The 12,600-nt window shown below is 57.6% G+C and overlaps 1 protein-coding gene across 6 annotated transcripts in view; it reads right to left on the bottom strand.

The window, feature by feature from the left end:
- Positions 1–12,600, bottom strand: part of PPP1R9A (protein phosphatase 1 regulatory subunit 9A) — a 100,049-nt gene that overhangs the window by 7,353 nt on the left and 80,096 nt on the right. For 2 of the 6 annotated variants that reach the window (XM_027848805.1, XM_027848806.1), the window contains exons 9-13: positions 11,099–11,195; positions 10,866–11,022; positions 4,616–4,773; positions 4,193–4,389; positions 357–555 (exon numbers count right to left, since the gene is read on the bottom strand). In XM_027848805.1, the coding sequence (XP_027704606.1) occupies positions 357–555; positions 4,193–4,389; positions 4,616–4,773; positions 10,866–11,022; positions 11,099–11,195 (808 nt within the window). The remainder of the gene's footprint in view (positions 1–356; positions 556–4,192; positions 4,390–4,615; positions 4,774–10,865; positions 11,023–11,098; positions 11,196–12,600) is intronic. The other 4 variants (XM_027848809.1, XM_027848810.1, XM_027848807.1 and 1 more) reach the window with 2 other exon arrangements.

Below are 12,600 nucleotides of genomic sequence, written 5' to 3'. Positions count from 1 at the left end.
GGGGGAGTGAGAGGGGAGGGGAGAGGGAGAGCAGGGGAGAGGAGGGGGAAGGGAAGGAGATGGAGGGGAGAAGGAAAGTGAGAGGGGAGAGGAGGGGAATGTGGGAGGGGAGAGTAGGGGGAGGGGAGGGGAAGGGAGGGGGGAGGGAAAGAGAAGAGGAAGGGAGAGTAAAAGGGGAGGGGAGAGAAGGAAGAGGGAAGGGAAGGGAGGGGAGGGGAGGGGCAGTGAGAAGGGGGGAAAAGAGGAGGCCTTTCCCACACCACCAGTCCTGGGCATCAGCAACCGGGGCAGCCACACTAAGGTGAAAAGGAGAAGGTGGGGTTCTAGTCTGGCTTTTTGCTGCCCAGGTTTTCTACCTTGGCCCCTTTTTTATCTGAGCTGGGCTGCCCAGGAGGAGGCTCAGGGGCAGTGGCAGGTGCTGGCCGGTTTCGGGAGCCGTGGGGTCCTTTTCTGCGGGCACTAAACCATGAGAAGGGAGCGCGAGTCGGCCGAGCGGGCGGCTGCACTCCGGGAGGCGGCTCAGGCTCCACACTCGGCAGCCTGTCTTTGAAGACCCTGTTTGTGAAAAAGAGCAGGTTAGGTCCTGCAAGGAGGAGGGTGGGCAGTCAGGGAGGGGTCCCTGCACGTCTGGCCACGTCTGGCCTCTCCACGTGGTGTTGTTCCTCACCCCTCCCAGCCCAGAGCCAGTGGAGGCCATGGTGTGGCCTGCCTTAGGGTGGAGCCTCTCGGTCTGATCTCAGCTCAGCCGGCCCTGGGACACAGCCACAGCCCTGCTGGGACACGCTGCAGCCACGGGGCAGCCGGCCTCCACACCACAACGTGGCCAGAACACGGGGTTATGGATGGAAAAACTGACAGAGTTTTTGGAAACGTGGCTGGGCCACCTCGCCTAGGCTGGTGGAGCAGGAGCCCTGGAGCAGAGCTGCTCCCCAAGGCAGGGCTGCTCCCCAAGGGCCAGGCCTCCTCTGGGCCAGGGTTAGCCTGGTGTCATCCTTCCGGAGCAGCGTGCAGGCCTCTCTGTTCTTTTCAGCCTTCTGACACTCAGCAGGCGCAGCGTCTGTAAAACGTAGACCTTTCCGAGTGGAGTGGAGGGTCCGTGGGCCAGCCGCGCCGAGAGCTCCCCAGGGTTTTCTCCTATGACCTAGAGCGTTCTTGCGTCGTTTTTGTTAATTTGGGGTAGGCAGGTAATGTGCACTGATATGGCATCTGGCTCATAAGCACCCCAAAACATGTTAGACACCCTGCCAAAGTCCATCAATGGGCACGAAGTAAGGGTATGCTACGTACTAGTTCCTGCTGAGGTGCGCCCCCTAGGGGCGCGAACAGAAAACAATCCCCACACAAGAACACTTCCACCTATATCCACACCAGGGCCCCAGCAACCGGGCTGACTAGCAGGCCCTTGGCTGCTGGAGGACTGACTGCGCGCCCTCCCTGGCCACAGCTTCCCTTTCCAAGGGCTCACAAACCATCCCTTTAATGAAGCCCTCAGCGTTCTGCCAGGATGGATGGTGAGTTCACTGACCATCCTTTCCATACTCCTTTTGGAAATCAGGATGACATCTGGTGCCTTTGCTTGTTTTCCGAGATCTCACAAGATGTCACCCAAAGCAACTCGGTCATCGCGTGCTCCAATGGCCAACCAGGCCGTTCACGCAAGCCTAGGGACCGGACCCCACCGAGAAGCCGGAGATGCTGCTGGCCACTCCTCACCTACGCCCTGGGGCCGAGCTCTCTGAACAGCAGAAGCACTTTCTGCCTCCTCAGGGGTCCCTCTAGCCTCCAACATGCCTAAGGACCCAGGATCTTCATCCCTTCCTAGCCTCAGATCTGCCCCTTCAGGCTCCGCCCTTTCCTTGGGGACCTGCCTTTCCTTCCACTTCGGCACCCCAGGCCCACAATCCTCTCTGCCACGCCCACAATCGTGGCCGCCACATCTTCCTCCAGGGCTCACTTCCCTCAGATCCCGCCTTTCCCAAATCGTCGACAACATCCCCTCCTCACATCTGGGGGGCGTACCTCTCACAGCCAGGCCCTCTGACTCCAGGCTCAGTATTCATGCCTTTGGCACAGAATGCCCTACAACGGAGGGAAAGGGGTTTCCCCTCCCACCATCCTGTGTCTCACCCCCCAATCAGCTTCCTCTCCTGTTAGCAACAAACTGATGCCCTAAGAGGCTTCATGTGCATTTTTGGCCTTCTCCTTTTTCTTTTTTTTTGGGAGGGGAGGGGGTAGTCAGGGTGAAGTGACTTGCCCAGGGTCACACAGCTAATAAATTTATCTAAGGCCAAATTTGAACTCAGGCCCTCTTGACTCCAGGGCTAGTGCTCTGTCCACTGAGCCCCCCAGCTGCTGTTTCTCTCCTTCTCGCCATCTCACGGTGCAAGTGCTGATGAACCTGGGCTTAGGAGGGTCAGGCCATAGGATTCCATTCAGGCAGAGAACACATTTCCATTTTCTGGGGCCCCAACAGTGAAGTGACCTGTCCAGGGTCACCCCAACAGGTCCCCTAAACTACTGTGCCCCCGCGAGCGACCTGGATCACCTCAGACTGGGCTCTAGTGCATTCCGCCAGGCCTCAGGCACGCGCAGGCCAGACCACAGGGGCTGCATCCTGATGGGATCCTATCACCATAACGGGTAAGAAGACGAGGCTTGGAGTCAGAAGACCTGAGTTCAAGTTCCACATCAAAGACTTACCAGAAGCTGTGTGACCCGGGCAAACTTCCTTTCTCCCAGGCTCAGTTTCCTCCTCTGTAAAATGGGGATAAGAGCCCTCAGTGGCTAGGTTGTCGGGAGGACCCGATGGGATGACATCGCCAGCCTTTCAGGCTGTGTTTTCTTCTTTCTGCGGTCGTCGGGGAGCAAGCAGGACCCAGGCGGGGCTCTCCCCCACACCCAGCGTATCCCTAGACTTTTCTGCCTGAAAAGGATGTTTGCCAGGCCTGGCATCTTGGCCCCAGGCTCCACATGGCTCATGGAGGCCTTCATCCTCAGAGTCAGGACAGGGCAGGAGCAGGCATGGAAGGAAGGCCACAGACGGGGCCACGCTGGCACACCTCGAGAGCCATTGTCCAGACAGAAGGGGAGGAGGGGTGCCCGGCCCAGTCCTGCCCCTGAGCCACGTCCCTCTGTCCTAGCAACATGCTAGCCACCACATTCACAGGAGCTGGCGGTCCAAGGGCCGTGGCGCTGCCGTCCCCTCATTCCCACCTGCTACCTGCAGAGAGCCCACTGGCTTCGAGCTCATCCTCCTTGAAGGCCTTCTCTCATTAAGCCACCTTTGAAAGGAGGCTCTGACCCAGCTCAGCCAAGCAGTGGGCCCAGACCTTGGGTCTTCTTGACTTCTGGGAAGCTCTGCCTGCTGGCCTGCCCGAAGGGGGGCTGTGTTCAGCTGGGGCCCTGCTGGCATCTCCCGCCACTGGGGGGGATGCACGAGCCCAGGACAAGCACCCCTCACCCCTGGAGCAGGGTTCATTCCAGCCTGGTCGCAGAGAGCTTTTCCTCGGTCTGATGTGTCAGAGCGGGACAATTGGACAGGAGGCCAGGGGCCTGGGAAGCCCAGAGGACATGGGGCGATGTGGCACCCAAGCACACGCCTCTTGTGTCCTACAGGCAGCAGGCTGAGCAGTCCCCTCAGGCTTTCCAAGAAAAGTCTCTGAATCCAACACGACAGAAACATCGCGTGCTGAGGCAGCCCTAGGCCACGTGTGTGTACGGTTCAAGGTATGCTCCTGGTGTCAGGAGAAGCCTCAGGCCGAGCCTTGTCACAATCGCGCTGTGAGGGGCCGCCCCGCACTCTAGCCTGGGATCTACCCCAGGACAGAGCTGGCACCAATGAGAGATAAGCAGAGGCCTGGCCTTGTCCTTGGAAGCTGCACCCTGGCTCCTACCTGGAGGCTGGGCCCTCCCGGTCACCAAGCTCGTGCTGAAATGCCCACCCCCCCGTGTCCTGCCGACCCCGCGTGACCTCGGTCCGGGATCCCTGCAGCCTCTAGCTGGCCTTCTCCTCAGCCTTGTTCTGGCTCCCCAAGAGCCTCCCAGGGCCAGCCTCTAAAGGCAAGGCCTGGCCCGGGCCTATCTCCTCCTCCCACCCCGTGCAGGGAGGTCGTGGCCTCCTGACCCAAGAGGATGAGCCCCTGGCCGAAGGCAGAGGTGCAGAGCAGGTGGAAGTGGAGGAAGGAAGTGGTACCTTTTCCTGGGGCCGCCTTCTCGGTGGCGGCCAAGCGGCGGGAAGGAACGGGCTTTGAAGGAGAGCGGAGGAAAGCGCTTCCCCCGAAACAGCGGTAAGGTGGATGGTGCGCCCGCGGGTGGCCATGGGGCTTCCTTTGGCAGGTCGGCAAGGCTGGCAGAGGGGACTGTGGCCTGTGGCCGCCCAAAGGCGCCGGTCTGGGAGAGGACAGAGCGGGTTATGCAGGGCTGGGACTGTCCAGAGGCCACATGGGTCAGGGGAGGGGAGGAAAGTGGGACGCCCCGACACGAGAGTATCGAACCCCTAACCTGCCTCCTGGTAGGCCAACAGGGGGCACCGTGAGCAGGCAAACCGCTGGCCCTGCTGCGGGACGGCCCCCTGCGACGAGCCCAAGGCCAAATCGCCAGCAGGGCGCGCGCTCACCTTCCGCTCCATGCTGTCCTCCCCATCTGTGGAGCTGACGCTATCGTACAGTCTGCTCCGGGGGGCCCGCGGCCGTTTGTTCTTCACGGACAGCTGGGCTCGGGTTTTCTGGGCTCTGGAATCCAGGCGCTCTGTCTCTGGTACAGCTTCACTCAGGTCTGAGGAAATAGCATTCAAAGGTCATCACAAAGCAGAACTGAGCTCAGGGCTCTGGACACAAGGGCCCGGGCAGGCGAGGCAAATGACAGCCGAGCCCATGGCGGCCACAGGTGGGCCCAGGGTGGGTGCCCAGGGGGTGGACACTGGGCCCGGGCTCCCCTGGGTACCGAGACAAACGGCAGAGGAAGCTGAGGCTGGGGGAGTCGAGGCCATAGCTAGTGAGTGTCTGAGGCTGGATCTGAATTCCTATCTTCCTGCCCCTTTGCCCAGGGTCACACAGAGAGCAGGTATCAGGGCCAAGCCCGGAGCTCATGTCTCCTGACCACAGCAGGGGTGCTCTAACCATTAGACAACACTATCCATTATGTACCATTAATTGTTCCTCAGAAGTATTCTTTAAAATGAAGCCAAAAAAAAAACTTCAATACACTGAGGACACTGTTCAGTGTTCCTTGGCCCCTACGCCCCATTCTTGGGACTGCTGCTTGGAATGCAACCTCTGAAATCACAGCCTGGCCAAAGTAGGCAAAGCAAAAGGTGCTGGGCCCCAGCATCCACAGAACCTTTCACCATCACACCACCCCAGGGACTGGCTGGACGGTTACAAGGCATCGTAGGATATTTGTGCAAATCAAGATGCTGAGGGTTGGGCAAAGGGCAGTCCCCTTCCTTCTGAAGAGCACTGTGTGTCCGTATGGAAAAGTCAGGTGGCTTTATTTATTCTGCCCCGCCTTAACCCCCAACAGGAGTGCCGATATTACGGTACCAGCCTATGACACCTCTGGCCAGTGCTCCTGACCTAGCTTATTCTCAGCCTCCTCCCTCTCTAGCTCCTCTCCTCTCAGCTGCCATGCCAGGCCCTGTGAAAAGCCCCACCTCAGCGCCTCCCTTTTCTGCTCAACACCCCCCCCACCAGACTGAATGCTCCTTGAGAGAGGGGATGGTTTAGGGTTTGCCTTTCTTTGGAGCCCAAGCACTCAGCATATTGCCCAGCACCCCTAGGGGCTTAATAAATCCTTACTGACTCACCCAAAGCCTTCCAAAGCCAGGGAAAAAAAAAAAAAGAGCATCATATTTTATTTATCTAAAACCCAGGGCCGAACAAATAGCAGGCAATTAATAAATACATGCTGATAGATTAACTAATGCCCCCCCCCCCAGTTTACAGACAAGAAAGCTAAGGCTTTGAGAGGTTAAATGGATTGCACAGCTTCTTCCTAGTGAAAATTGGAAGCAGAATTTGAACCCAGGGCTCTTGACTCCAAGTCTGGTGATCTACCCATCACCCCAGGATTCTAGCAAGTACCTTCTAGAGGGACGGTTCACAGCCATGTCTTCTGAGTGCTCAAGGGGCCCCTGGGCAGGCCCTTCCTGCTCAGAATCAGGTTTTTAAATGCAAAAAATAAAACAAGTGACTGAGGAAGGAACTTTTTCTCATCCTATTCCCATTGCATGACACAGGATTTCCTCTCCCACAATCATGAGAATTTCAGGCACTATGATGAAGGCAACATTACAGCAGCTACACTTGGAACTTAGTATCCAGAGGACTCCTTGGCTACAAAGTAGCTACAGAGTAAGTCACCACTGGCAGGACAGCCAGCAGCCTCCTCACTCTCTCTCACTGCCCCCCACCTCATCCCCATGTCCAACCTGTTGCCAAGGCCTAGAAATTTTGCCTTGCTAACATCTTTTGTATACACCCCCTTCTCTCCTCTGGCATATCCCTCATTCCCTCACACTTGGACTATGGCAGTAGCGGTTTGGGGGCCTGCCTCAAGCCTCTCCCCACTCCAGTCAATCCTCTATGCAGCTGCCAAAGCGAGCTTCCTAAAGCCCAGGCCTGAGCATGTCATCCTCCTACTCAATAAACTGCAATGGCTCCCTATCCCCTCCAGGATCAGATATGAAATGTTCTGTTTATCAGCCAGTCCCTTCCCGTCCCCCACCTCCCATCTTCTTGCCCCTCCCCCCCTCCCCCCAAGTGTGTGCCAATGTGGTAACACCCACCTCCTGGTTGGCCTTCCCACCAGACTCTCTTTCTCCAGACTCTGGGAATTTTCACTGGCTTTTCCCCATGCCTGAAGTACTCTCCCTCCTCACATCCTTCAAGGCTAGAGCCCCAACTTACAGAGGAAGCCCTTCCTGAGCCCCCTTAATTCCAGCTCTTTCCTTTGGTAATTACTTCTAATTAAGCCCATTCATACACAGCTGTTTTCACATCATCCCCTCCTCCCCCCAAAACAGGGACTATCTTTTGCCTTCCTCTGCATTCTCAGCATTTGGTACAGTGCCTGGCACACAGTAGGTATGCAATTAAAGTTTACTGACAGTGTCCCTTTTCCAATAGACACGGAGAAAGAGTGTGGCGGCAATGCCAGTCACTCCACTGGGCCCCTGATTGAGTTTTTCATTCTCCCAAGTCATCCACAGACTTGGGGAGACAGGATCAGCACAAGCACATGCTCCCAGCTTGGACGCGTGAGCTTGGCCCCAACATCCTCCTCTGGAAAAGGAGGCAGCTGAATGTGGCAGCCTCTGGGCTTTCTTCCCAACTTGAGTTGAGGATCCAAGGGTCCTGTCCCTACCCCACTGCAGGTAATGGAGATGGCCCACAACAGAGCCCTGCCCCCACAGAGGGAGGCCAGCACAGGCTGGGCTCCTTCCTGAAGAAAGCCTTCCCACACCCACAGTCAAGGGTTCCAGTGAGAGAAAAAGGATCTACAGGGAATAGAGGGTAACTTGACCCTTGTCAGGACACTGGACAGGGAAGGGCACAGATGAAGGAAGGAAAGCACACTGCCCCCAGAGAGAAGAAATGAATTTGAGACTTTTCCTGAAGAAAAGGAGAAGAACCGGGGAAGGGTGGTGAGGAAGGAGCCGCATGGAATGTCCTCCAGAGAATGGCAGAGCTGAGCTACGGAAGCCAAAGTCGGAGCCGTGGCCATAGCCATCAGGGAAAATGAGAAGGAAGATGAGAAGGAGAATCATAGTCGGGGATTCCCCATTCAGGGGCACTGATGAGGCAGTGGGCTATCTGCCCCTCTCCTAGGAGCACGTGTCCAGACCTAGCACAATGATGACAACCTGGGGATTCATATGGGCACAAATCACAAATACTTCCCAAAAGAAGTCTACACGGTCAAAGCCATGCTGAAGATTGCAAAGTCCTAGGCAAGAAACTGAAGTGCATGGAGGCACAGGGAGTCGGCAAGGAATGAGAAAGAGACACCCTGGAGAACGGGATTTGGATTTCCAGACCACGACTTAGAAGAGAGGATGACAGATGGCTGGCCAGGGATGGAGTATATCTGAGAAAGGGGGGAGAGAACGGCCTCAAGATGCTATAAAAGGAGGGGCAACGAGGAAAGAAGAACCACCCAGGCCAGGCCAGGAGGCGGAAAGAAAGGCACCCCAAGTACAACCTTGGCTTCAAAGGTCTACATCCCAATGCACCAGAGGAAAGAACGGAATGGAGAAATGAGAACAATACAGCCTCAAAGTGACAGCGAAAGCTGCGTATGGATGGCTGCCCCTGCTGACATTTAAAAACAGGCCCGTTTTGAAGACTTATAAACCAATGAAGAATGCAGTGAAGAGAAGCAGGAGGCAATTAATACAGTGACATCAGCACTGTAAAAGAAACAGCTTTGAACGCTGTAAGAATTGGCTTCAATGCAAAGAGCCCCACGACTCCAGAGAGAGGAACAGTGAAGACCCTGAGCTGAGCCCTCCATTTCCTGGAGACACACACATGGATGGGTGGGGGGCATCCTATATTAAGAAGCTCTATTCATGTGCCCTGAGCAAGTAGGATGAGCGAGGAGGCCGCTAAGAGAGGGAACAAACACCCCCGATGAAGTTGGGCCACCTGGCCGAGGGGCACTCCTCGTTCAGGGACCGAAAGCCAGGCACGCCCGCTCGCCGAGCCCCTGACGCCGGACGCGCCGCTCGCCGAGCCCCTGACGCCGGACGCGCCCGCTCGCCGAGCCCCTGTGGGTCTTTTTGTGGAAGACGTGGGAGATTCAAGAGGTGTAACAGAACAGAGAAGACAGCAAAATAGGCCGAGGACCCCAAGCACAATGACTGGGCTTGACCCCAGGTGGTTTAACATCCTGAGCCATGACTGGGAAGAACGGTTTGCTTGTGAAATTCTAGGGAGGGCTGGCAATCAGGAGCCCAGGAAGGCACCGCCATGAAGAGCATGGGCTGAATTCAACATGAGGATCGGCCACAGGGATGAGAGTCAAGCTTCACACGGGGGTTCCCAAAATCGATTTCATCAGAACACAGGAAGGCTTGGAGAGACACCAGCTTGTCCACATCACCCGGGGCAGGGGAAAGGGGGGGTCTCACGGACTGCCAGCGCAGTGAGTCAGCATGGGGGCAGCCCACAGACGGTGTCTCGGGCTCGTCTGCCTTGGCCAGACCCACATCTGGAATACCATGGCCAGCCCGAGCTGGCGCCACGAGGTCACAGCTGCAGTGCCCACGCTGAGCACAAGGGAACCTCCCAGCCATATACTTTGGGATTTTTGGGGTGGGGAGGGTGTGCGTGACACATCTGGTTAATGGCAGGACCCAGAACCCCTCCCTCTCAGGGCAACACTCTCCCACAAGAGGCTGAAAGAAAACAGCCGATATGACCGTGTGCAGTGACAATTCTTCTTCTTCTTCTGGCCCCTTCTCCTTCCCTTCTCTCTCCTCCCAGTTTCTCTCTCTCCTATTTTTCACTTTCTCTCTGTGCTCCTGAACCTAGGCCCAAACAGGCTTTGCTTCATCCCAGGCAGACTCAGACCTGAAAACAAAGCCTTAGCCTCAGCTGCAGCCTTTCCCCACAAGGCCCAGATCCTGTCAGGGGAGGGCCATCTGTCTGCAGCAGGCCCAACCGGCCCCTGGCCATGGCAGAAGCAGGCTGGCTTCTGAGGTGGCTGTTTCTCCCCATCAAGCAGACAGGATGAAAGTTTCTGGCTCTGGGCCACCAGGAGCACATGGCCTACCTTCTTCCACTCAGCATCAAAGCCTTCTCGGACAGTTTGGCTTGCTGGTGGCCTTGATTTATTTTTTATTCCTAAATCGATGCTCACTTCTTAAGCCTGCCTCAGCCTCCCCCGCCCCTGCCCCTGCCCACGTAGGGCCCTTTGCTGCCCCCTCCCGTCTGGTCAGCACACTGCTGCCCACTGGACTGCAGGAGGAAGGCAGGGGGACCAAGAGGGAAGGGGGAACCTCTGATTGGCTTCTAGACAGGACTCTTCCTGCACCCTGTTACTGTCACCACGGCTCACCCCCACTCCCTCACTCTTCGTCGCAACTGAGGCCTGCTCTATTCAGGGGACACTAATACAATAGATGGGGCATGCGTGTGCGTGCGTGCGTGCATGTGAGTGCGTGTGTGTGTGTGTGTGTGTGTGTATACAAACATGCAAGAACCCACATGGGAAGGCAGGAATGGGGAGTGCATGATGGAAACAACAGAAAGGGAGGTGGAGGTTAGGCTGGGTGCCTGTGGAGGGCCTTGAATGACAAGCCAGAGCTTGAACTTTATGGGAAGGAGACACTGAAAAGGAGGAGAGGGGATGCAGGGGGTAGGAGAAGCTGGGCCAGTGGCCTGAGGACACTGAATGGAGGGGGAGAGCTGGCTCCCACAGGAGCAGAAAGAGAAGGCAAGTTACAAAGAGGAGCACGAGGCCCCAGGGGGACGGGAAGCGCCTGAAGAGGTATGTGAGGCAGAAGCTGACCTGTACCGCCTGGTCATGGTCCCCGCATGGTGGCCGGGTCGCCGGTGCTCCCTTCCCAACCGCCCCCTGGGAGCACCAGGGGGGCTCTGTGCCCAGAGCGCCCGGCCTAGGAAGCCCACAAGCTAGAGAACATTTAAGAGCTAAGACTGGACCGGATTCCAATCACATGAAGGTTCAGAACAGATCTGGATGATGCAGCAAGCTTGGGGACCTTTCGGGGCCAAGCTGCTCCCAGGAACAAGAAGAATGGGGACGGATAGGGGGGTGAGACGCCTGGGGACGGAAGCTTCTCGGCCAATGCCCCGACCGAGGCCCCTCCCTCGGGCGCCGCCCCGGCCGACCCTGGCACAGACCTTGGCTGGACACCTGCTGGCTGTCCAGGTTCTCCACAGCCTCTCCCTGGGGGCCGTCGCCCAGGCACGTGCCGCGCTCCATGATGTTGTTGTTATTATTCACCTGCGTGCCGTTCTGCTTCATCAGTCGGAAGACCTCGGTCTCCAGCTCATGGATCTAGGAGAGACAGATGTGCTGCAGGCGGAGGCGCTCACCTCCCTGGCCACTAGAGGCCCCAGAGGCTGAGACTCACCCGCGCCTGGAGGCCCTGGACCTCCACAAGATGCGCCTTCTCCAGCTCTTCAATCTTCTTTCTCTCGGCTTCCTGTTTCCTGATGAAGTCGAGTTCTCTTTAGAAAGGAAAAAAGAATAGAGGGGAGGAGGACGCCTCTGAGGCATCTCTGCCAGGACAGGCCAAGCAGGCCTAAGCACATGGAGCTGTCACAGGGCAGAGAAGGCAACAGACTGAGAAGACCCAGCGAGGCAAGGCCAGAGGGTCCTGAGCGATCTATGCTCAGGCCTCCCAGCAGCCATCTGGAGAGACAGAAGGGACAGGGCGGGGGCAAGAGCCTGGAGGGGCCAGGGCACTCGTGAACCCGAGTGGATGGAGCCTAGGATCCTGACCTCCACTAACATCCCCTCTGGTGGCCCACGGTGCCACGGAGGTGAGTCCTCGCACGATGGCAAAGTGCCAAGAAAAGCCCGTCTGGCACCTGAGAAGCAGATGAGCTGGGGGGGAGGCCCAGAGGATCATCACCTCAGAGGAGAAATCTGAAGCCCCGCCAGGGGAAGTGCCTGGGCCTGGAGGAAGGGCAGCACTGGGCTGTGTGGAGCTCACACTGCAGGAAGTGGGACAGTGACCCCGAAGGTGAGCACGCCTCCAAGTGACCGGGCTCAGAGGGAGTCCGGGCACCACTGTCCTTGGGGACGGGAAATGCCCGCTCAAGTTAGCGGTGGGGCAGGGGACTCCCAGGCCAGAAGCCCCGGGGGGCCACCATGTCTGGTCAAACTCCTTCTTCCTGGCCCACAAAGCAGAGCAGGAAGGAGGCCGATTCTCCCTGTAATAAGGGAGGGGCCTAGACCCTGAGGAGGAGCTAAAGAAAGTGCATGGTGGGGGTTGAGCGGCCACCGTAGGCCAAGAGCCAGCAGAGAAGCTGCAGGGCGGGATGGCCGTCTGCTGGGGCTCCGGTCACGAGTAGGGGACATCCAGGCAAGCTCTGCTCTGAGCCCAGCATGGACTAAGGTACAGGGACGCCCCCTGTGGTCATCCAGCAATGGCGTCCCTGGTCTACTCCCTCTCAACCACGGGGCTCGAGGGGATGTCTGAGGCGCCCTCTCCTCTGTTCTCACTCAACAATGGATGTAATGGTGGAAAGGTACCAGGGCTGAGGGAAAGGCAGCCATGCCTTTGCTCCAGGCCCCACTTTGCACTGGGAAAACTACAGATTAAGAGCAGAGGAAAGGGGCACCGCGGACGTGCCACCACGTGCCGTCTTCCCCGTTAGGATGGGAGCTCCCTGGGACTGAGAGTCTCACTTATCTCCTATCCCAAGCACCTGCTACAGCACTCTACAAACAGTCAGTGCTAAATGAATGCTTTCTTCCATCCCTCCGTCCTTCAATGGATTACAAGGGAATGATGTCTGAGGTGTCCCTCCCCCCACCCCTCAGTCTCCCCCCCTTCCCCCACCCCTCAGTCTCCCCCCCTCCCCCCCCCCCTCAGTCTCCCTCCCCTCTCCCCATCTCAGTCTTCCT

Source organism: Vombatus ursinus, unplaced genomic scaffold, assembly GCF_900497805.2.
Source record: "Vombatus ursinus unplaced genomic scaffold, bare-nosed wombat genome assembly UNPS02006874.1, whole genome shotgun sequence".
NCBI lineage: Eukaryota > Metazoa > Chordata > Mammalia > Diprotodontia > Vombatidae > Vombatus > Vombatus ursinus.
Note: the sequence above shows the minus strand (reverse complement) of the source record. Positions and strands in the feature narration are given on the sequence as shown.